Here is a 23,525-nt window from a genome sequence, read left to right on the forward strand (position 1 = left end):
ACCCTCAACAACGCTTGTAGTTTTCTTTTTCGTTTTTAACAGTAGCCACCTAATGCATGTGAAGTCGTATCTTGTGGTTTTGATTTGCATTTCCTAATGACTGTTGATAGAGCATCTTTTTGGGTGCTTATTGGCCATTGTCATAACTTCTTTGGAAAAATATTAATTCAAGATCTTTGCCCATGTTTTAATACAGGTGATTGTCTTGTTGTTGTTGAGTTAGAAGCTTTAAAATATATTCTGAATATTAATTTCTCAGCAAACATGATTTGCAAATACTTCCTCCCATTCTATGGGTTGCTCTTTCTCTCTGTTGATGGTGTCTTTGGATGCACAAAGCTTTTATATTTTGATGAAGTATAATTTATCTATTTTATTTTCTGTTGCCTGCACTTTTAGTGTCACAGCTAAAATATCAGCACTGAGTCTAATGTTATAAAGTCTTTGTCCCAATGTTTCCTTCTAAGAGTTTTATAGTTTTATTTCTTATGTGCAGGTCTTTGATACATTTAAGTTAATTTTTGTATATGCTTTAAGGGTTAGGGTCTAACTTCTTTCTTTTGCACATGGGTGTGCAGTTTCTCCAGCACCATTTGTTGAAAAAAACTGCCTTTTCCCCTATTAATTGGCCTTGGCACTCTTGCTGGAAATTATTTGACCGTATAGCTGACGGTTGATTTGTGGGTTCTCTGGTCTATATGCTCATTTATGCCAGGACCATGCTATTTTGATAACTGTAATGTCAGTGTATCCTTGAGGGAACGTCAGACAAATCCCAATAGAGACAGTCACAGGAGGCTACGTATTAAATAAATTTTTCTATTCATATAAAATGTCCAGAACAGGGACATTTATAGAGACAGTGAATTCGTGGTTGCTTAGGGCTGGGATGGGGGAGGGAAGTGTAGGGGTAAAAAAGCGAGAGCTAAAGGTTACAAGATTTCTTTCTGAGGTGACAAATATGTTCTAAAGTTGACCATGGTGATGGTTGCACGTATCTCTGATACGAAGTAAATTCTACTAAAGAAGAATTTACTTCTTTAGTATGTGTGCCAAACACATACTAAAATACACTAGAAACTTCAAAGGGGTAAATTTCATGGTATATGAATTATATCTTGAGAAATCTATTTTAAAAAACAGGCATCCAATAAAATACCTGGCCAGGACTCCTTGAAAATGTCAATCAGGTTACTATAAACAAGAAAACTCAGTCCCAGTCTGTGTGGCTCAGTTGGTTAGAGCTTTGTCCCATGAAGCAGAAGGTCACAGGTTCTATTCCCAGTAGGAGCACATACTAGAGGCAACAGATCAATGTTTGTCTCTCTCCCTCCCTTCCCCTCTCAATCAGCATGTCCAGGATAAAAAGAAAACAACAAGGAAAGTCTGAGAAATTGTCACGGCCCAGAGGAACCTAAAGCAACATGAAACTAATGTAATAAGATCCTGGAATTGAAAAAGGACATTAAGAAAAAAAATACTAAGGAAATATAAATAAAACATGGATGTTAGTTAAAAATAATGAATCAGTATAGGTCCATTAATTGTAACCAATATACCATACTAGTGTAAGATGTTAGTATTAGGAAAAACTAGGCTCAGAGAGAGGGGCATATGGGAACTCTGTACTATCTGGTCAAATTTTCTGTGAATCTAAAACTCTTCTAAAAAATAAAGTCTATTAATTTGTTAATGTGTTAATTAAAAAGGAAAAAAATCCTACAAACCAAGAATGGCTTTCAAGTTTGCAGATTATCTCTGATTTTTAAATGACTGCCCCTCAGTCATTAAGAAATGTCATAGAAGTGACAGAAAACGGCTCTCCAAAGAATGGGCATGGAAAAGAGGCACAATTACCTAAGAACTGTGAGATGTACCAAGGAGGGGAAAGGGACTAAAACATTGGGAAACTAGATATTCTACAGACTGAAGAAATACATGGAAGTAATTGTAAGTACCATGAAAATAGATTTAAATATCAACCAAAGAAAAAGATTGATAAGTTTTTGTTAACAATAAGAACTTTTGTTCATCAAAGTCTCCACAGAAAGAGTGAAAGAACAAGAACTAGAAAATTATTATTACATATAATCAATCAGATTAGATTTAAAAATATATAAAGAATTCTAAGCCCTGGCTGGTGTAGCTCAGTAGATTGAGCGCGGGCCTGCGAACCAGGCAATCGCGGTTCGATTCCCAGTCAGGGCACATGCCTAGGTTGCAGGCTGGTTCCCTGCAGGCCAGTTCCCAGCAGGGGACGCATGAAAGGCAACCATACATTGATGTTTCTCTCCCTCTCTCCTTCCCTTCCCCTCTAAAGATAAATTTTAAAAAATTTTTTAAAAAAGAATATATAAAGAATTCTGACAAGTCAGTAAGAACAACACAACTCAATACATAAATGAATAAGAAACAAAATAAGAATTTTATAGAGACGAGAACAAATATGGCTGATAAACAAGAATTCTTCTACATTGTTCAGGGAATTGTTCATTGGGGATTGTTGGTTACAACCCCAATGGAGAACAATTTACATTCTCCCTCAAAGCTAAAAACACTTGTATTCTCCACAGAAGAGAAACTCCTGCACATGTGCAGGAAGAAATATTTACAAGAATATTCATAGCAGTTATATTCACAGTAACATAACTTAAAAACTATTTAAATGTCCATAAGCAGGCAATAAATTAATAAAATGTGGCTTAGCCCCACAATGGAATACTTGTACAGCAGCGAAGAAGAACATGCTACAGCTATATTCAACAACATGGAGAAGCTTGGAAACATACTTTTGTTTTTTAAAAAAGGAAACCTTAGAGGATTACGAAAAGTATAATACTCTTTTATGGTCTCTCAAAACCGACCAAGCCAAATTAAATGTTCTATTGTTTAAGCACATATAAGCACTTGGGATAAAAAGTTATATTTAAAAAAAGTAATGGAATCACAACGAGATGTCATCAAAATGGCTAAAAGGGAGAACATGAGCGTCCCAGTGCCGGCGAGGACACCGGTGGGGCTGCTGAGACCATCCTGCCGGCTGGCAGGGGCGTGGCTGTAAAATGGAGCAATGGCTTTGGAAAATTGACCTCTTTCGAAAAAGTCAGGTACATACATGTATGGCCCAGTTCCACTCTTACGTATTTATCTGAGAGAAATGAAAATGTAGTTGCACATAGAAACTTACACAAGAATGAATACTACTAGCAATTTGACTCATGATAGATGAAAACTGGAAATAGCTCAAATGCCTCTCAAGGATGATCTACCCATAATAGAATACTAGTTAGGTACAAAAGGAGCAAATAACTCATGCAGCAACAAGGTGAATAAATATCACAGACTTCATGCTGAATGAAAGAAGACAGCAGGCACAAAAACTGTGTTCTTCAAAATCAGATCATTGTTTGCTCTGGGGGGTGGGGGTTAAGGATTGATTAGGAATCTACACAATTAATCAGAAAAGGTATTTTCCAAGGTGTTGGTTAATGTCTTATCCTTTTTTTTCTTTCTTTGTTTTGTTTTTTCTTTTTTTTTTAACTTTTTTATTGATTATGCCATTACATTTGCTCTATTCCCCCCCTCCATTCCCCTCCACCCTGCATACCCCTCCCCCACCATTTCCCCCTTTAGTTCATGAACACGTGTCTCAAATTCTTTAGATTCTGTATTTCCCCTACTATTCTTACCCTCCCCCCTATCTATTTTCTATCTACTGTCTATGCTACTTATTTTCTGTACCTTCTCCCCCCTACTCCTCCTCCCACTCCCCTGTTGCTAACCCTCCATGAGATCTTCATTTCTATGGTTCTGCTCCTGATCTAGCTGTCCTCTTAGTTTGCTTTTGTTTTAGGTGTGGTTGTTACTAACTGTGAGTTTGCTGTCCTTTCACTGTTCATCTTTTTTATCTTCTTTTTCTTAGGTAAGTCCCTTTAACATTTCATATAATAAGGGCTTGGTGATGATGAACTCCTTGAATTTGGTCTTATCTGAGAAGCACTTTATCTGTCCTTCCATTCTAAATGAAAACTTTGCTGGGTAGAGCAATCTTGGTTGTAGGTCTTTGGTTTTCATGACTTGGAATACCTCTTTCCAGCCCCTTCTTGCCTGTAAGGTCTCTTTTGAGAAATCAGCTGACAGTCTGATGGGAACTCCTTTGTAGGTGACTGTCCCCTTAGCTCTTGCTGCTTCTAGGATTCTCTCCTTCATTTTAATCTTGGCTAATGTAATTATGATGTGCCTTGGTGTGTTCCTTCTTGGGTCCAACTTCTTTGGGACTCTCTGAGCTTCCTGGATTTCCTGGAAGTCTATTTCCCTTTGCCAGATTGGGGAAATTCTCCTTTATTATTTGTTCAAATAAGTTTTCCACTGGTGGCTGTGCCTTTCCCCCTTCTGGTACCCCTATAATTCGGATGTTGGAACGTTTAAAGATGTCCTGGAGGTCCCTAAGCTTCTCCTCATTTTTCTGAATTCTTATTTCTTCATTCTTTTCTGTTTGATCATTTTTTTCTTCCTTCTGGTCCACTCCCTTGATTTGAGTCCCAATTTTCTTTCCATTACTATTGGTTTCCTTTGTATTACCATTCATTTCAATTAGTTTAGCTTCATATGTTTCTCTAATTTGTGACTAAAATCCACCAGTTCTGTAAGGATCCTGATCACCAGTGTTTTGAACTGTGCATCTGAAAGACTGGCTATTTCTTCATTTGCTTAGATCTATCGGTTCTGGGGCTCTGAGTTGTCCCAGAGACATTTTTGGTCTATTCGTGCTGTTAAGTAAGCGGAGCGAAGCCTTAGTTGTTTACCAGGACGGGGCGACCCAGGTCGCTGGTTTGTGACGCTGTGTGTGGGGGCGTGGTCAGAGAGGGAGCAATGGCGGTCCTCTCCGCTAGCCCAGCCTGTCCAGTCACACCACATGCCTGGGGCTTGTTTATCCGATGGGAATTGTGCGAGCCTGCTGCCCTGCGCAGGCTTCCCTTCTCACTGGTTTCTCTGCACGCAGATGCGCGACCGACCGCAGACAGCCCGCCATGCCTCTTCCCTGTGCGCTCCCGTAGCTAGCTCGCGAGCAGCGCCTTCGGCTGCTTGCGCACCACCTGGGAATATTTTCTTGCTAACCTGCTCCGCTGCTGGCTTCGCTTCTCTTACCGGTTTAGCTGAGCATTTAGTTGTCTTTGGACTCCGTATTGTCGATTTTCCGTGTGGCTTGGTTGTGATTGTGGTTAAAAATAGTTGTTCTTAGATTTGGTTGTACACAGAGGCAAGGTGGTTCCTCCACCTACGTCTCCATCTTGGTGGAAGTCTCTAATGTCTTATCTTGATAAGGTATGGGTTACATGGATGTGTTTGCCAAAACTTAATCAATTGTAAAATCAAGATTTATGCATTTTACTGTATGTAAATCATATCCTGCTAAAAAACATCTTAGGAAAAATTCAGAACCACATTTCCTATTGTATTTCCTAGTGAGTAGTAAATGAAAATTTACTTCTTTAACATATTTTTCAAATTTTTATTTATTTTTAGAGAGAGAGGAAGGGAAGGAAAAAGAGATGGAGAGAAAAACAATCCTTCGATCAGAAATCAAACCGGTGCCCTTTAGGTTTGTGGGATGAAGCCCAGCCTACTGAGTCACATCAGTCTGAGATTTTAACATGTTTTTTAAAAACACAGTCAATGTGCTTTATCTGATAAAATTCCACCTGTTCTTTAACTAATATTTTTTTATTTAAAACGTTTGGCCTTGTACCTTTAAGTCATTGTGGACACCAAGTGGGAGGAAAAGCCATCAGACAGTGAAAGGTAAGCAGAATACTTAGCATAGTGGTGCCCTGTGTGGGGAGGGGAAAAACAAAGGAGAGGAGGGAGGAATATACAAGTAGATGTAAGCTGTAGTATGGTTTGCTCTGTTTTGTTTTATAAACCCACAAACCTCCCATTTATAATTTTTACATTTTTAAAATTGTAAAAGTTATATATATATTGCATAAAGTTAAATATATAGCATAAAATTCACATCTCCTGAAACTAATATAATTTTAATGTCAACTTTAATAAAAAATTACCCCTTTAAAGTATACAATTCAGTGGTTTTTAATATATTCACAAACTGCAACCATCTCTGTCATCCCAAGACAATTTAGCCACCCAAAGAGAAAGTCCGGACCCAGAGGCAGTCACTTCCCATTTTCTTTCAGCCATAGATATTGATAATCTACTTTTGTGTCTCCATAGGTCTGCCTATTCCAGACACTTCGTATAAAGAAATTCATGTACTATGTGGTCTTCTGTGACTGGTACTTTCATTTGGCATAATGCCTTCAAGGCTCATCATGCTGTAGTCGTAGCAATACTTCATTCCTTTTAAGGCTGCATCATAATATTCCCTCATATATCCACCCAGTGATGAACATTAGGGTCGTTTCCACTTTTGGTTATTATAAATAACACTGCTACAAACGTTTGTAATGACTTTTAGTCTGGACATTTGTTTTCATTACCCTTGCATATATATACCAGGAGAGGACATGTTGAGTCATATGGTCACTCTACCATTTAATGAGGAAATGCCAGAGTGTTTTCCAAACTGGCGTGTTACAACATCACTCGCTCCCACCAGCAGTGCAGGAGTCTTTCAGTTTTTCAGTTTCTCCACATTATCCTCAATGCTTATTATTGTCTGTCTACTTTTATTATAGCCATTGGAGTTGAAGTGGTATTATGTTGTATTTTAATTGTTGGACTGAATGATCACTCTATGAGTATTTGCTACAGTATTTTGCTTTTAACCAACATAAGTAACATACTTTTTGTGAATATTAAATAATACTTTTTTAAAAAGAACAATAGGGTTATAATTAGACTAATAATGAGGAGAGAATGAGAGGGAGAGAAAGAAAGAGAGAGAGAGAACACTACCTTCTGAAATAATAAAAAGATTGAAAAAAGAATTTATTTGCCCTGGCTGGTGTAGCTCAGAGGATTGAGCGTGGGCCTGCGAACCAAAGGATCGCAGTTCGATTCCCAGTCGGGGCACGTGCCTGGGTTGCAGGCCAGTTCCCAGCAGGGGAAGCATGAGAGGCAACCATACACTGATATTTCTCTCCTCTCCTTCCTTTCCTCTCTCAAGATAAATAAATTTAAAAATCTTAAAAAAAGGAAATATAGTATAAAAAAGAAACAGTCTTTAAAAAAGAAAAAAGAAACGGTCTTCAGTAACCTGATATAAATTAAAAATAAAATATGCAAACATTTTAATAAACATATATATTTAGTTTTATAATTTAACTAATTATATGGAATCTGACTCAAAATAAGACAGATGTTCCTTTATTTGAGATGCTCCAAGTTCAATCTTGCCTTCTTCCGTCCGAAGTTCATTTTGCGCAGAGCTTCTTCAGCAGAATTACAGCCAACAAAGCTTTACTTGCTCCCCACCCCCCCAAGATACGCTTTCCGAAGAATCCATTCTCGGTCCAGCATGTCTTCACCTGCCACCCTCCGTTCCCTGTTTACTACGCTGACAGCTGGCTCTTCGCTGTTCCCACTGCGGAGGCTTCACACTCTCCAGGGACCTGGAATCCTCTTCTCCAGATCTCAAGGGTGGATCCCGCCTTCACTGCTCAACGGGTGGCCTGAACACTGCCTTCCTCACACCCCCTCCTGAAAGAGCCCTCTAGACTCACACGCCTCTGATTTTCCACCTAGAAAAATAGGTTTAACCTGACTATAATCAAATACATGCAGATGAAGAATATAAGGAGGTAATAGTTTTTAGCTGTCCAATTACCAATGATAAAACAGGTTAAGTGGGGTCAGAAGAACAATTTTATAACGGTTAATATAAACTCTTACAACTTTTTTGGAAAATAATTTAGCAACATGCTTTAAAGTCTTAAAGAATGCACTCTCTTGATCCAGTCATTTCAGTTTTAAGAATCTATCAGAAAGAACTTGTCAGAAGTTAGGCAAGCATTTGTAAATATCCATGTTTATAATTTGTAATAATAAAAATTAAACATATATTAAAATGAGAGCAATATTTTAAATGTTATGATCCATTCATATTATGAGAACCTATAAGCCCATGGAAAATCATGCTTTCAAAGAGTTTTTAGTAACATGAGAATTCATAAAGTAGAATATAAAGGCACGCATATATTATATACTACATGTGTATCATAAAAACAAGAAAACAGGTTTTCTAAATTAGGGCACCTCAGATTCACCTAGAGAATTTATTAAAATCACAAATGTCCTGGTGCTGCCGGGATCTGCTGAATCAGAACCTCAACCTAGCTGTGAAGCAATTGTTTGGACAATGGAAATGATGCTCTTTTCACCACCTATCAATCAGAACGTCCCGATTTTACCTCTGCATTTGTCTCTCCTGCTGGAACGCAAGCTTCAACTAGAAGGTGAAGGTTGCTTTTCATAGCGAAAGGGGAGGGGCGGCTGGGGTTGGTGGGCCCGCTCGCCGCCTCGGAAGCGTCCGGGAGTCGGGCGGCAGACCGCGGGGCGGCCGGACGCTGCCCGCTCACAGCTCGGGCGCAGAGGGTCCCCTGCACCGGGAGCGCTGGGCGCTGTGCAGTGTAACCCTCCCCGCCTCCCCTGAGACATCCCCGCTGCCACACTAATTTCTCTACCGAAGGCTCAGGTCGGACTTTGGCGACGAAGGGGGAAGAAGAGCGGGGTCGTGCGTAAGGGGGGCGGGGCGGAGGGCGACGGGCCGCAGCGCGACCGGTACTCACGCGGGGAGGCGTAGTTCCCGCGGTAAATCTCGTAAGCTTTTCTGTGGGCGTCTGCGAGGGTCTGCAGCCGTGACGGTCCCGACTTCTGCTGGGGGAGCTCCGCGATCACCGCCTCCAAGTCACTAAACGTGAGCCAGGTGTCCACTAAGTCCCCGAAGGCGCGGAAGGCGAACGCGGCGTAGTCGGCGAAGAGCGCGGCCCAGGCGGCGGCGCGGCGGGCGGCGCGCGCGCGGGCGGGGAGGGTCCGGCGGTGCAGCACCACGAGCGGCTGCAGCCGCGCCGCTCGCACGGCCTCCAGGAGCCGCCGGTAGCACCGCACTGCCTCCTCGTCTGGGTTCTGGGGGCTCGCAGTCGGCAGAAGTTGTGCCCAAGACAGAAACACTTTATAGTGGGTGACCCTGCGGGCAGAGATGCTGCTGAGGTACTCGGGCAGCGAAGCGGGCAGCGGCTGGCGACACCCGCGCAGGTCCTCGTCCCCCGCCGCGGAGTCGGAGCCCTGGTCTCCCGGGGGGCCGCTCAGGTCGCGCAGCAAGTCGCTGGTTAGAGGGCCAGCAGCGAGAATGGCATTTCTGTCAAGTGTCCAGTCCACCCCCCAGCACGAAAAACTTAGAAGAACAGTAAAGACGAAATTCCAAATCAGCTCCATTTTCGAGGACATGTTAGGAGGAACTGAGAACCCTTACTTTATAACTGCCCCTGAGGTTGTAAAATACTACGTGATTATTAACCCTTAATATTTAACCGGGTTAGCAATGCTAACGAAATCAGGGCCTGGTTCATCAATGTAATTTCAAAAAATATAATGACCAGAAGAGATAGGAAAACCTCAAATGTTTCACACAGTTTAAGCAGAGAAACCTGGAAAATGTCCAAAGGAAAAAGTTCTCCACATTTCTGTCTTACAAATTATTTAAAAATTTGTTCACAGAACAGAACAAAAACGAGTCCCCTTGCCAAATATTTTTCCCCTTTAAAAATATGTAGGTAAATGATTTACACATTTTGTAAGAGTAAAACAATATAGAAACCTGAAAAGTCTCCTTCCCTCACTGCCCTCCCTTCCCTAGCTCAGCCCTCTCAGCGCTGCTTCGTTCTCGTTTGCTGTCTCTGTGCAGCGGGGCAGTAACTCAGGAGTTGGGATGCCTGGGACTAAATCTCACCCGGAGAAAGTTGCTGCGTTTCTCTGTGCCTGTTGCTTCCTCTGTAGAATGGAAGTAGAGAGGTGGTGAGAATTAAACAAGGTCGTTCTTTAGCTTGTTTATTGCATATGTGCAATACAAACATATAATGCTTTACGTGTGGAATATGATTTAACATACATGAAATTAGGGTTGCAGTATTGCTCCACAGCTTTCTTTTTTCACTTAATAGCTGTTGGAGCCTTGTCTGCATCAGAATATATAGACCCACCTCTTTTTTTATTATGTTTTTTTTTATTATGCTATTACAGTTGTCCTGATTTTTCTACCTTTAACCCCCCCCCCAGCACCTCTCACTCCTGCAGGCAGGCCCCACACCTTGTTCACATCCATGGCAGACCCACCTCTTTTTAACAATGCACAACATTCATTCCACAGTGAAGAGGTATCATAATTTAACCTCTTGCATATTGAACACTGGCTCTATTTCCGCTTTAATTAATTGCAAATAAATATCTGAAGCAACAGTTTGTTGCTTTTTGTGTTATATCCCATATCTAAGTGAAATCAAGCAGTTCTGGTTCTCTTCCTTCTGACTTACCTCACTTAGCATAGTTCTCTCAAGAGCCAACCATGTGGTCAAAAATGGCAATATTTCATTTTTAATGACTGAGTAATATCCCATTGAATATATGTACCATATCTGCATTCAGTTGTCCATCGAAGGACACAAGTTCTTTCCATGTCTTGGCTATTATGACTAACACTGCAGTACATGTAGGAGTACAGCCCCAGCCAGGGTGGCTCAGTTGGCCATTGTCCAGCAAAGCAAAAGCAGCTCGATTCCCAGTCAGGGCACATGCCTGGGTTGCAGGTTTAGTCCCTGGTCAAGGAGCAACCGATCGAAGTTTCTCTCTCACATTGATTTCTTTCTCCCTTCCTTCCCTTCTCTCTAAAAAATAAATAAATAAAATCTTAAAAAAATAAACACAGAAGTACATATATCTTTATGAAAGGTGTTTTCAAAATTTTCAGCTAGGTACCTAGAAGAGGGGTTGCTGTATCATATAGTAGTTCTATTCTTAATTTTTTGAGGAAACTCCATACCACTTTTCATGCTGGCTGCTCCAATTTACATCCCCACCAGCAACGTGTAAAGGTTTCCTTTCCTCCACATCCTCTCCAATCTTTGTTATTTCTTGTCTTATTGAGAATAATCATTCTAATAGGTGTTAGGTGGTATTTCACTGTGGTTTTGATTTGCATTTCCATTGTAACAGGTAATGTTGAACATCTTTTTATATATCTGTTGGCCTTTTTATTGTCATTTTAGAATGTTCTCTTTCTACCTATAAAAAACCAGGATGCCATGTTATGCTGGCAGCAGCCTCATACGCCTCATGTTTACTGTGCTTCTTGATGGCATCATTTTCCTTTGTGCTTCACTTAATGTCATGTGGTTTTCTTCATCACGGCCCTGAAGCATACAAAATGCACAGCTAATGATGCTGTACTGAGTGATTGACATTAAAACAAAACGAAAAGTGATTAAGGACTGCAAAGGTGGGAAATCGGTGATGGCTACTCACCAGTCAGGCACGTCCCACCCACCACAGCTACAGTCTTGAAGAGCAAAACCAAAGTGACACAACCTGTTAAAGGGTCCTCCTCACTGAGGAAAAGGGGACTAATAAATATTTTAGAAAATTAACAAATACTTTCTCCATCACACATGGAGACATTTCTAATGACCTGAATTAAAGACAAGACACAGAAATGAATCCCTCTCAGTACCGTGATGATCATGGCAAAGAGTTTGTTTGCAATGTTGAAAGAAAAGGCTGAATCTAATAACCATGATGTTGAATTTACTGCTAGGTATTGGCAAATGATTTGAGATGCCTTACTCATTACATAATGTGAATGTGAGCAGGAAGTTTGCAAGTTCTGATGTGAACACAGCTGAAGAATTTTTGGAAACACAAAATAAGCTGATTGTGAAGGAAAATTACTTGCCAGAGCAAATATTCAATATGGACAAAGCTCCCTAATCCACAAACAACGTATTTTTCAGACTATAAGACACATTCCCCCCAAATTCAGGAGGAAAGGGGGTGCATCTTATAGTCCGAATGTGGCTTTACACTTACATTGATGAAATAGTATGTTACTTATGTTATTAAATATTTTACCACATTTTTTGCTTCAAAAATTTTTTTTCTATTTTTCTTACTCTAAAACCTAGGTGCGTCTTATGGTCCGGAAAATATGGTACCTGAAAGCACTTGCATCCATTTAAAGGCCACCTCAGTACCAGGTTTCCAGGCTTTTAAAGATGGGATAACAGTCTTGCTTGAGAGCAGTGTTGCAGGCTGAAAAGTGACACCCTTTGTGATCTGGCACCGTGAGAACCCCAGGGCCTTTAAGCAAAGCAGTAAGCACATGGCCAGTGTAGTACACAAGCAATAAGAAAGCATGGATGATCAAAATCCTTTTCCAAGATGCTTTTCTAAATTGCTACACCAGAAAAATGGAGAAGTAGTGTTTGGAGAATAACATATCTTTCAATGTTTCAATTATTGTTGATAATCCTCCTAGACATTTTCTTTTTATTGGTGATCTGCACCCCAACACCAAAGCGGTGTTTCTCCCTCCAAACACCACATTGTGGATCCAATCAATGGGTCAAGGTGTTATAGAATCTTTTAAGGACCACTGCCTGAGGTGACCTTTGCTTAGGCTAGTGCTTCAACTGAAGAAGACACCAAGAAAACACTGATGCTCTTCTGGAATGAATACATTGATCACTGCATTAAAAAACATGACTTGGGCTTGGGTGATGTCACTAAGGAGTACATCTGGAAAAAGACACTCAAGAGGTTTGTCCATGACTTTAAAGGATTTGCCAAGATGAGGAGGTTGCAAAAATCAAGGCTGTGTCTGAGATGGCAAACAAGTCTAACCTGGGTGTAGATGACAGTGACACTGAGGAGCTCCTAGAGGAGGTTCCTGAGGACATGACTAGTGAGTTGTTGGAACTGGAACAGTTCCATAGGTGTGCGTAGCTGAAGAAGAGACAGGAGAAAAGGAAACTGCAGAAGAAGAAAAAGAACCCTCAGAAAACTCTTAGTGAAGTATTTAGCAGCTTTTTCAGACCTCAACAAGCTCATTAAAAAGTTTAAAAACATGGATCCAACACTGAAAGTTTTCATTACTAGAGAGAAATGTTGGTACATTATCTACTTACAAGCAAATCTATGATTTGAGAGAGAGACAGACAGACAGACAGACAGAGACAGACAGACAGAGATAGCTCTGGTTGGTGTAGCTCAGTGAGTTGAATGCCAGCCTGGGAACCAAAGGGTTGCTGGTTCGATTCCCAGTCAGCACATGCCTGGGTTGTGGGCCAGGTCCCCGGTAGGGGGTGTACAAGTGGCAACCACACATTGATGTTTCTTTCTCTTTCTCCTTCCTTTCCCTTCTCTCTAAAAATAAATAAATAAACAAATAATCTTTTTAAAGAAAGAGACAGACCAAGCAAGTCACCATGACATATTTGTGAAAAGAGTGACACCTCCCCCAGGAGCCCTCAGACAGGTCGTTCAGGAGGTGTCCCAGGAGGAAGAATGGTTTTCATGGCAGTGGACAGCTCCATGCCTGTTTTGGCCCCTGGAGACCTCCAGTGGGACAAGATGTGGAGGTAAAGACAGTGATATAGATGATCTGATGATCCTGCCCCTGTGTAGGCCCTGGCTAATATGTATTTGCATCTTAGTTTTTAACAAAAATTTTTAAAAATTAGCCTCATGGGAGAGTTCATTGGAAAGACCCATTGGGTCCTAGAATGTACACAAGCCCACCCCCATGGGAATCAGCACCAGAAGGGCTCAGTTTGCTTGGGGGAAGCTGGGAAAAAGACTGAAATCCGGCAGAGAGTGGAGCAAGTGCCATTGTTTCCTCTTGGACCCCTGCTGCACATACTGTGTCACAACCCAGCAACTGGGTTGTTGTTCTCATGGGTTGCTCCACTTGGGTGAACACCTAAGGCTTCACCCCTCACTACGTAACAGGTGCATCAAGACAAAAAATAGCCCAAACAAAAAAACCGATCAAAGCTCCAGAAAAAACAGAACTAAGCGATAAAGAGACCAACCTATCAGATGCACAGTTCAAAACCCTGGTAATCAGGGTGCTCACAAAGCTGGTTGAATTTGGTCACAAATTAGATGGAAAAAAATGAAGGCTATGCTAAATGAAATGACGGAAAATGCACAGGGAACCAATAGTGATGGGAAGTAAACTGGGACTCAAATCATTGGAGTGGACCAGAAGGAAGAAAGAAACATCTAATCCTCCTCCCCTTCCCCTCTAAAGATAAATAAATAAAATCTTTAAAAAAAGAGAAAAGAATGAAGAAACAAAAATTCAAAAAATGAGGAGAGGCTTAGGAACCTCCAGGACATCTTTAAATGTTCCAACATCCAAATCATAGGGGTACCAGAAGGGGAAGAGGAACAGCTACAAGTGGAAAACTTATTTGAACAAATAATAAAGGAGAACTTCCCCAATCTGGCAAAGGAAGTAGAATTCCAGGAAGTCCAGGAAGCTCAGACAGTCCCAAAGAAGTTGGACCCAAAGAGGAACACACCAAGGCACATCATAATTACATTAGCCAAGATTAAAATGAAGGAGAGAATTCTAGAAGTGGCAAGAGATAAGAAGACAGTCACCTACAAAGGAGTACCTATCAGACTGTCAGCTGATTTCTCAAAAGAGACCTTACAGGCAAGAAGGGACTGGAAAGAAGTATTCCAAATCATGAAAGGCAAGGACCTACATCCAAGATTGCTCTATCCAGCAAAGCTTTCACTTAGAATGGAAGGACAGGTAAAGTGCTTTTCAGATATGGTCAAGTTAAAAGAGTTCATCATCACCAAGCCCTTATTATATGAAATGTTAAAGGGACTTATCTAAGAAAAAGAAGATAAAAAACATGTACCATAAAATGACAGCAAACTCATAATTATTAACAACCACACCTAAAACAAAGACAAAAACAAAAACAAATTAAGCAAACAACTAGAACAGGAACAGAACCACAGAAGTGGAGATCACATGGAGGGTTATGAACAGGGGAGTGGGAGGAGGAGAAGGGGGGAAAAGGTACAGAGAATAAGTAGCATAGATGGTAGGTAGAAAATAGACAGGGGGAGGGTAAGAATAGTATGGGAAATGTAGAAGCTAAGAAAATTGTAAGACCCATGGACATGAACTAAATGGGGAGAATGTGGGTGGGAGGGGGTGTGCAGGGTGGAGGGGAGTGAAGGGGGGAAATGGGACAACTGTAATAGCATAATCAACAAAATATATTTCAAAAAGAATATTAAAACATTATTGTGTAGCTGTACAATGTGTTTGTGTTTTAAACTATTCTTGTAAAAGTTGAAGTTTTTTTAAAATTTTAATTGTTGTTCAAGCAGTTTTCTGCTTTTTACCCCCATCCCAGCCTGCCCCCCTAGTCCTCCTCAAAAGTTTAAAAAAATTAAGTTTATAAAAGTAAAAGTTACAGTAAGATAAGGTTAACTTATTGTTGGAAAAACAGTGGAAAATAAATTTAGTGTAGCCTGAAGGTACAATGTTTACAAAGTCTCTAGTGGTGTGCAGTAGTGTCCCAGGCCTTCTCATTTACTCACTGCTCACTCACTGCTCACTCACTGACTTAGCACACCTTCCCGTCCTGCAGCCTCCATTCACGGTGAACACCCTGTACAGGTATGCCATTTTTTGGTCTTGTATAGGATATTTTTACCATATCTTTTGTATGTTTAGATACAGAATACTTACCACGGTATTACAATTGCTTACCATATTCAGTACAGTACCATGCTTTACCGGTTTGTAGCCTAGGAGCAAGAGGCTGGACCACATAACCTAGGTGTGTGTAGTAGGCTAGACCATCTGGTTTGTGTGTTACTCTGTGATGTTTGTGCAACAACAAAATTGTCTAATGATGCATTTCTCAAAGCATATCCATCAATAAACAATGCACGACTGTATAGTCTTTACTATGTTGAGGTACTTTCCTTCTATACACACTTTCTTGAGAGTATTTTTTTAATCATAAATGGCTATTGAATTTTGTCAAATGCTGTTTTCTGCCATCTATTGAAATGACCATATGATTTTTATCCTTCATTTTTTCTCGGTCACAGTTTATATCCAATATTATTTTGTGTTAGTTTCACGTGTACAGCATAGTGGTTAGATGATCATCTACTTTATAAAGTGGTTACCCTGATATTTCAAGTACCCACTTGGCACCAGATGTAGTTACTACAATATCATTGACTATGTTCTGGGTGCTGTACTTTACATCCCCATGACAATTTTGTGACTCCAAATTTTTACTTCTTAATCCCTTCACCCTTTTCACCTAATCCCCCAACCTCCTCCCTTCTGACAACTATCAGTCTGATCTCTATATCTATGAATCTGTTTCTATTTTGTTTATTTCTTTCACTTTTTAGATTCCATATATAAGTGAAATCATATGGTATTTGACTTTCTCCATTTGATTTATTTAACTTAGCATAATAACCTCTAGGTCCATCCATGCTGTCACAAAAGGGTAAACATTTAATTATTTTTTTATGGCTGAATAGTATTTCATCACATATGCGTACCACAGCTTTTTTACCCAATTGTTTATTCATGGGCACTTGGGTTGTTTCCACATCTTGGCTATTGTACATAGCACCGTAATGAACATAGTGGTGCACATATTCTTTAGAATTAGTGTTTTAGGTTTCTTTGGATACATACCCAGAAGTGGAATCTGTGGCTCGTAAGCTATCCTTCATTTTGTTAATGTGAGGTATCACACTGGTTGATTTGTAGACATCAAACCATTCTGGCATCCCTGGAATATCCATTTGACCATGGTGTATGACCCTTTTACTGTATTGTTGAATTCATCTTGCTAATAATTTGTTGAGGATTTTTGCATGTTATCAGGGATATTGGCCTATAATTTTCCTTTCTGGTGGCAACCTTCTCCAGTTTTGATGTCAGGGTAATAATGGCCTGCTAACCTGAGTTTGGAAATGTTCCCTCCTCTCCTATTTTTAAAGAGTTTGAGAAAGATTGGTATCAATTCTTTAAATGTTTGGTAGAATTCATTACTTAAACCATCTGGTCCTGGACTTTTGAGAGGTTTTGATTATTGATTCAATGTCCTTCTAGTACTTGGTCTATTCATATTTTCCAGTTCTTCATGATTAAGTCTTGGTAAATTATGTATTTCTAAAACTTTATGAATTTCTTCTAGGCTGTCAAATTTGTTGGTGTGTATAGTTATTCATAGTGGTCTCTTACGATTTTTGTAGTTATTAGTTGTAATGTCTGCTCTCTCCTTCCTGGTGTCTTTTTTTTTTTAGTGAGTCTAGCCAAAGGTTTGTCAATTTTGTTCCTAGAAAACTAAAAAACCTAGCTTATTTTCATTGATCTTTTCTATTGTCTTAAAGTTGCTATTTACTTCCACTCTGATCTTTCTATTTTCCTTTCTTAAACAAGCTTTGGAGCTTCATTTGTTCTTTTTCTAGTTCCTGTGATATAGCATTAGGTTATTTGAGATCTTGTTTCTTGATGTAGAAATGTATGCTTATGAACTTCCCCCTTAGGACTGCTTTTGCAGCATCCCTTAATTTTTGGTATGCTGTATTTCCATTTTCATTTGTCTTATTTTAAAATTTCTTCTGATTTTTTTCTTTGACCCATTCAGTAGCATGTTTCATCTCTACATATTGAACTTTCCAGTTTTCTTCTAATTAATTTCTAGTTTCAAATGGTCAGAAAAATATGCTTAATATGATTTCAATCTTCTTAAATTTATCTAACTTGTGGCCTAACATATGGGTTATCCTGGAAAATATTCTATGCTTGAGAAGTAATGTTTATTCTCTTGCTTTTAGATGGAATGCCCTGTATATGTCTGTTAAGTCCATCTGGTCTAACATTTTTTTAGGGTCGTTTTCTTATTGATATTCTTCTGCCTAGATGACACAATATTCATCCATTGATGAAAGTGAGGGGGGTATTAAAGTCACCTAGTATTATATTGCTGTTGCTCTCCAGTTAGGTCTGTTAGTATTTGCTTTATATTTAGGTGCCTCTATGGCTATATTTGCATATTTCCTTTTCCAAGTGTCCTGGAGATATTCCCATTTCAGAGATATAGGTTTACCCATTTTTGTTTGTATATCCCAGGAGTCCCCAGCCCCCAGGCCCTGGACCCATTCCAGCCTGTGGCTGAGCCTAAGGAAAGCTCGCTGGAGCTCTGCCTCCTGCCCACCACCACCCACTTCTGCCCGTGTCCATGGAAACTCTCCTTGGTGCCAAAAAGTTGGGGACTGCTGGTATATCCCACAACATAGCTATACCTTAGCTATGCTAAGATATGACAACTTATGCTACATAAGACAACTTATGTAGTCATTTCCTCGTTGATGGACATCTGTTGGGACTTGGTTAAAAATACACTAAATTTATAGATTAGTTGACAATTTCAACATTCAAGTAGTCCCAGTCAGGAGCATGTTACATCTACTCATTACATACTTCTCTAATTTTCTTCATAAAGATCTTATATGTGTTCCATCATCCATTATCCACTTCACCTTCCTGACAAATAACATGTGGAGGTAGGGGACATACGGAAATGTAAGAGTCTTTATTCAGATGTGCTGTACAAACACTGATTTTGTAGTAATTACCTCACCCTGCTCTGGAGTCTGCCCTCCCACTAATGGCAGGATTGAGAAAGGGAGGACAGATTCACCAAAAACAACTCATGTTTCCTAAGCTTCAAAGTTTTTCTTTGGGCTCCCTGACCAGGTTGCTCAGTTACTATTATCCTTATATGCCAAGGTTGTAGGTTCAATCCCCAGTCAGGGGACATACAAAGATCAATGAATACATAAATAAATGGAACAAAATCAATGTTTCTGTCTCTAAAATCAATTTAAAAAAAGGTTAGAGTTGTTAAAAATTTTTTCCCTTTGGGCAAATATTTGATCAATTTGAAGTTCAAATTTCTGTCAGCCTGTTTCTCTTCTTTCAGGACCTCCTGACCCCATTTTGCATATCAAGTTGGGAGTAACTACAGGGAGGGGGTCTGCCTGTCTCCACCTTTTCCCCAGAATGTTCTCCCTAATACCTGTTACTGAATATCCTGCCTGTTATTTGTCCATTTTTTATATTAATATCTCTTGCTCCTATAGAAGCCTTGAGATCCTGCTCCCCAAGATTTCTTCATCCCAACAGCCTCTTCTACCCTCATTAATTAGGAACATACTTTTGAAGAAGCTTATAACTGTGTACCTGCTAACTGTGCAACTCTCCCTCCACTTCCAGTGCCCCTCATGCTGTGGTTCTCAAACCAGTGGAGAATGAAGTTACTCACATACCACACACAGTCATTTCCTGACAGGCCCTGCAGGCTAAGAATGGCATCTGTTGTTAAAAGCTGCAACAACAGAAAGTGCTATATTATCAATATACTGATCATAACTAAGCTTCAGGAAGCTAGTATCATAAACAGTAACAACTTTTACCTGGAAAAGAGCATAAAATTTAGAAATGGTTTATAAGATAGAAAATGACATCTCTTAGAAAAGCAGTTAGAAAAGAACTCTTAGGACAGACAAGTTAAACTTTTAAAGAGTAATGAAAAAGTAAAATAAACTTTAAGAAAATAAGCTATTAAAAAAACCCAGAATTATCCTTAGAAAGCCATCTCCAAGTCTCCCTTAGCATTCATACGAATTCTAATAAGGACTCCTCCCCACAGGAATGGGATCCTGAAGGTTCACCCTCATCCTTAAAACCCCTTGCTTCAGATTAAGCAAAAAGTGGAAGACTCATCATGGGGATGTGTAATGCAACATAGAGAATATAGTCAAAATATTGTGATAATTACATATGTGGTGTCAGGAGGGTACTAGAGTTTTTAGCAGGGAGATCATTTCATAAATTATTTAACTGTTTAACCACTATGCTGTACACCTGAAACAAATACAAAATTAAAAAAGTGAAAGACTCATAGTTGCAAGTATACAGAAATGATAGAGTACAAATAAATCCCACAGACATGTGCAAAACAGATTATTTTATTTTGATGAAAAAAAGAAAGCAGTGGTTAGCAACTGAAAAAGTTATTTCCTCAATAAAATAGTACACACCATAAAAGAAACAGACCTTTTTTCCTACACATGAAAGCAAAGGTCTTAGTTACAGAAACCACACATTATTGGGTTCCAACTTCACTTAGATAAGCAGCACACTAAACAAAGTGCTAAAGCCCATGTTGGCGCAGAAGTGTTATGAGGGGAACGTGACACACAGGACCATCAACCTGGCTCTTTTTATGCAAAAATAAATCTTCCTGAAGCATCGCTCCCAGAAACATTTCTGACCCTGGTAGAACTCTGTGTAGACCCGAGGCCACGAGGTAGAGGGCCAGTTTCTCTGGTTAGTTGCTTTCAGTATCTCAATCTTCAAGCAAGTAATTGGGGTTAACTACCAAGTAGGGATCTTCTTCATAGCTCTCACTTCCTTCCGTGGAACCTTTCAATCCAGCCTGGGTGAGCTCAATTAGAACATGATCCTGTGAAACACAAACATTTGTCCTCAGGCCTCCAGCATTATTGTAAAAACACCCAGGTACACAGCACTCGACCCTTTTGAATGTTTGCTACTAGCGTTTTTTTTCCATTTTCCCTCCAGAAACTCCTAGACAAAGGACTATAACTTCAAATTATTATTAAGGTTCTGCTAATCCTCCTGATTCCCATCAGGATGTAGACTTTTTCATACCACAAACCTTCTTTAAAAAATTAAAACATACGTAAGCAAGCTCAACATTGTGATTTTTTAAAAAAGATTTATTTATTTTTAGAGAAGAAGGGAAGGAGAGGAGAGAAATATCAGTGTATGTTTGCCTCTCGTGAGTCCCCTGCTGGGAACTGGCCTGCAACCCAGGCACGTGCCCTGACTGGGAATCGAACCTCAATCCTTTGGTTTGCAGACCTGCTCTCAATCCACTGAGCTACACCAGTCAGGGTTCAAAATTGTGATTTTAATGAGGTTTCCTAGTGTATTACATTGAATGCTTGTAAGTATAATTTCAAAAAAGTCAAAACATCATGCATGAATTTTAAGATTATGCAACTGGGTAAAATCCTCTGATGAATATGTTTATCATTATGTTTATCACTCTAATGTAAGTGTTTGGTTTTAATGAATATTTGCTCATTTTAATTACTGGTCACTGAAGTCTTTCATATACTACCTACTCATAATTTAGTTAGAAGTAGAATCTGAAGATAACATGTTACCAGTTCGATTCTCAGTCAGGGCATACACCTGGGTTCTGGGCCAGATCCCTACCCCCTCTCTAAAAATAAGTCAATAAAAATGAGGGGGAAAGATGCCACATGGCTTAAAATACTAATGACAAAAATTCAAGCCTATAATGTACCTATACATCAATCTAAAATATCCCAAATGAGAAGGAGGCAAAGTCCCAGAGAATGAGCACTAATGCTATTAAGAGGGACTGGACACTTTCAAGCACTCTTGTACTAACACGCCCACACAGAAAGAACATTTAATCAGCACGGTACAAGTTCTCTAGTCTTTTGTAGCAAATTAACTCAGGCAGTGAGTAAAACTACCAATTTAGATCAGGTAATTTCAGTGTGTCCCAGTGTAGATTTCTTGCACTGGTCATTTCATCTTACACTGATCCCAGGTGGCTCTGGGGAGAAAAGGGCTGGCCTGGTGCAGACACACTGCCTACTGCCAGAGAGCCACTTCTGGGCACACGCTATCCTGATTCAGGTTTATTTTCATATATATCATTTATTAAATTCTGATCTGAGAAGCTGTTCTGATCTGGCAACCCCATCAAAATCATATGCTCATTTGTATCTGCTCTCACACAGGTAAACAGTTTTTCAGATGAGACAATCCTATGTAACACCTATAATATTTATAAAGTGAGCATTGAAGTGAACTGTAGGATGGTTGAAGCTCTCCCATTTGAACAGAAAAACTCAATCATTCAACAAATATTTGACCCCTCTTTGCACCAGGCAACAATGTAGAACCTGGGGATACAGTGGTTGACAAGACAAAAAACCCCCTGCTCTCATGGTGCTTGCATTTTAACAAGAGAGACGAACTAAACACTTAAATAAAGACAAAGAGTGATTTTGAAATGTTAACTCTCCCTCTAAATTTTTGGTGCTCAGAGCATCAAATGAAGACTTCATTGGGTGTTGTAGTGGCTTTCTGATTTTGGCAGTCCATTGAAGAAGGGAGGTGAAAACTGTGTACTGTTAAAAATTGTTTGCCCATGTCCTGTCTGAAACACCATGACTGTTTATGAAAAATATCTTTAATAAACCTGGATACCATTTGGTTTGGGGGGATAAAAAGAAACAAATGTAAGAATGATCATTAGAATGTAAGCTGGGTAATGAAGGTAAGGATCTGAGGAAGATAAAATGTAAAAAAATAGGTAATAGTGGTTGATGCTTGAAGGTTTATGGTAATTGGAATGGAAAACAAACATTAAAAATACACAAAAAATAAGACCCTGAATCCCTGTTCCCAGATTTAACTTATGTTCTGCTTGTTTCGGTACAGAAGATAAGTCAATTACTGTTAACTCTTTTACAATTCATAATTCTGACTAGACCCCAAGGATTCAAAACAAATGAGCATCGAATGAATCCACACATAAATCAGGCATAAGCTCCGTCCCCCACTAATACCCGAGCAAGCAAAGGAAGGTCTATACGTACATAGTGGGTGAGTCGATAAATGACTTTCTCAATGATTCTCTTTTTATTTATAAGTTCCTCTTCAGAATCTATTTCTGATTCAATTTCATTCAAGTACCAGTTAACAAGCTCGCTCCTCTTTAAAGCTGACTCATCCTCTTCTGCAACAACAACAACAAAATTTTAATTTGATTAAATTATCTTTCTAGAAAATTGTATTGTCAATCCTTGGGGTGTGCACACACAAGATATGTACAGATTAGATAACCATCAACCAGTCAGAAAGTACATCTGCTGAAATAAGATTTGCAATGTTCTATCATAAACCTAAAATAACCTGTGATATTACTTGTATTAAAGAACACCTAACTTTATCCTGAAGAGAAAAATCAAATTAGAGAGTGTAAAAAACAAAGCTTTCTTAAAGCTACTAAGATTTCAGAGTATAAGGTGTTTCTTTCATCTTCATATGCTTCATCATCTATGAGAATGTTTGCCAAAAGCAATTGAAGGCATAAATTAGGAATGAAACAACAAGTAAAACATCTTAAATATAACTTTTCCTTTTTGGAAAAAAACTTTGTGGAGGTCAACTGAGAAGTAAAAACCACAGGAATTCACTCAAAATGAAAAATTAACCATTTATTCCAGTAAAGTCAATTAATATTGAATGAATGGGTATCAGTGGGGAGGGGGTAGGGTTGGGGAAAAGATACAGGGAATAAGAAGCATAATTGGTAGGTACAAAATAGACAGGAGGAGGTTTAGAATAGTATAGGAAATGGAGAAGC

At 39.4% G+C, this 23,525-nt stretch overlaps 2 protein-coding genes across 2 annotated transcripts in view; both read right to left on the minus strand.

The window, feature by feature from the left end:
• Positions 1-9,396, minus strand: part of LCT (lactase) — a 63,970-nt gene extending 54,574 nt beyond the window's left edge. The window contains exon 1 of the mRNA XM_053666768.1: positions 8,751-9,396. Within this exon, the coding sequence (XP_053522743.1) occupies positions 8,751-9,396 (646 nt within the window). The remainder of the gene's footprint in view (positions 1-8,750) is intronic.
• Positions 9,397-20,043: 10,647 nt separating this feature from the next.
• The window catches only part of MCM6 (minichromosome maintenance complex component 6), a 47,413-nt gene continuing 43,931 nt past the window's right edge, over positions 20,044-23,525 (minus strand). The window contains exons 16-17 of the mRNA XM_053667034.1: positions 22,756-22,895; positions 20,044-20,552 (exon numbers count right to left, since the gene is read on the minus strand). Coding sequence (XP_053523009.1) covers positions 20,436-20,552; positions 22,756-22,895 — 257 coding nt within the window. The 3' untranslated portion in view covers positions 20,044-20,435. The remainder of the gene's footprint in view (positions 20,553-22,755; positions 22,896-23,525) is intronic.

The sequence above is a fragment of the Artibeus jamaicensis genome, unplaced genomic scaffold, assembly GCF_021234435.1.
Source record: "Artibeus jamaicensis isolate MK-2021 breed Jamaican fruit bat unplaced genomic scaffold, CSHL_Jam_final contig_1284, whole genome shotgun sequence".
Taxonomy (NCBI): domain Eukaryota; kingdom Metazoa; phylum Chordata; class Mammalia; order Chiroptera; family Phyllostomidae; genus Artibeus; species Artibeus jamaicensis.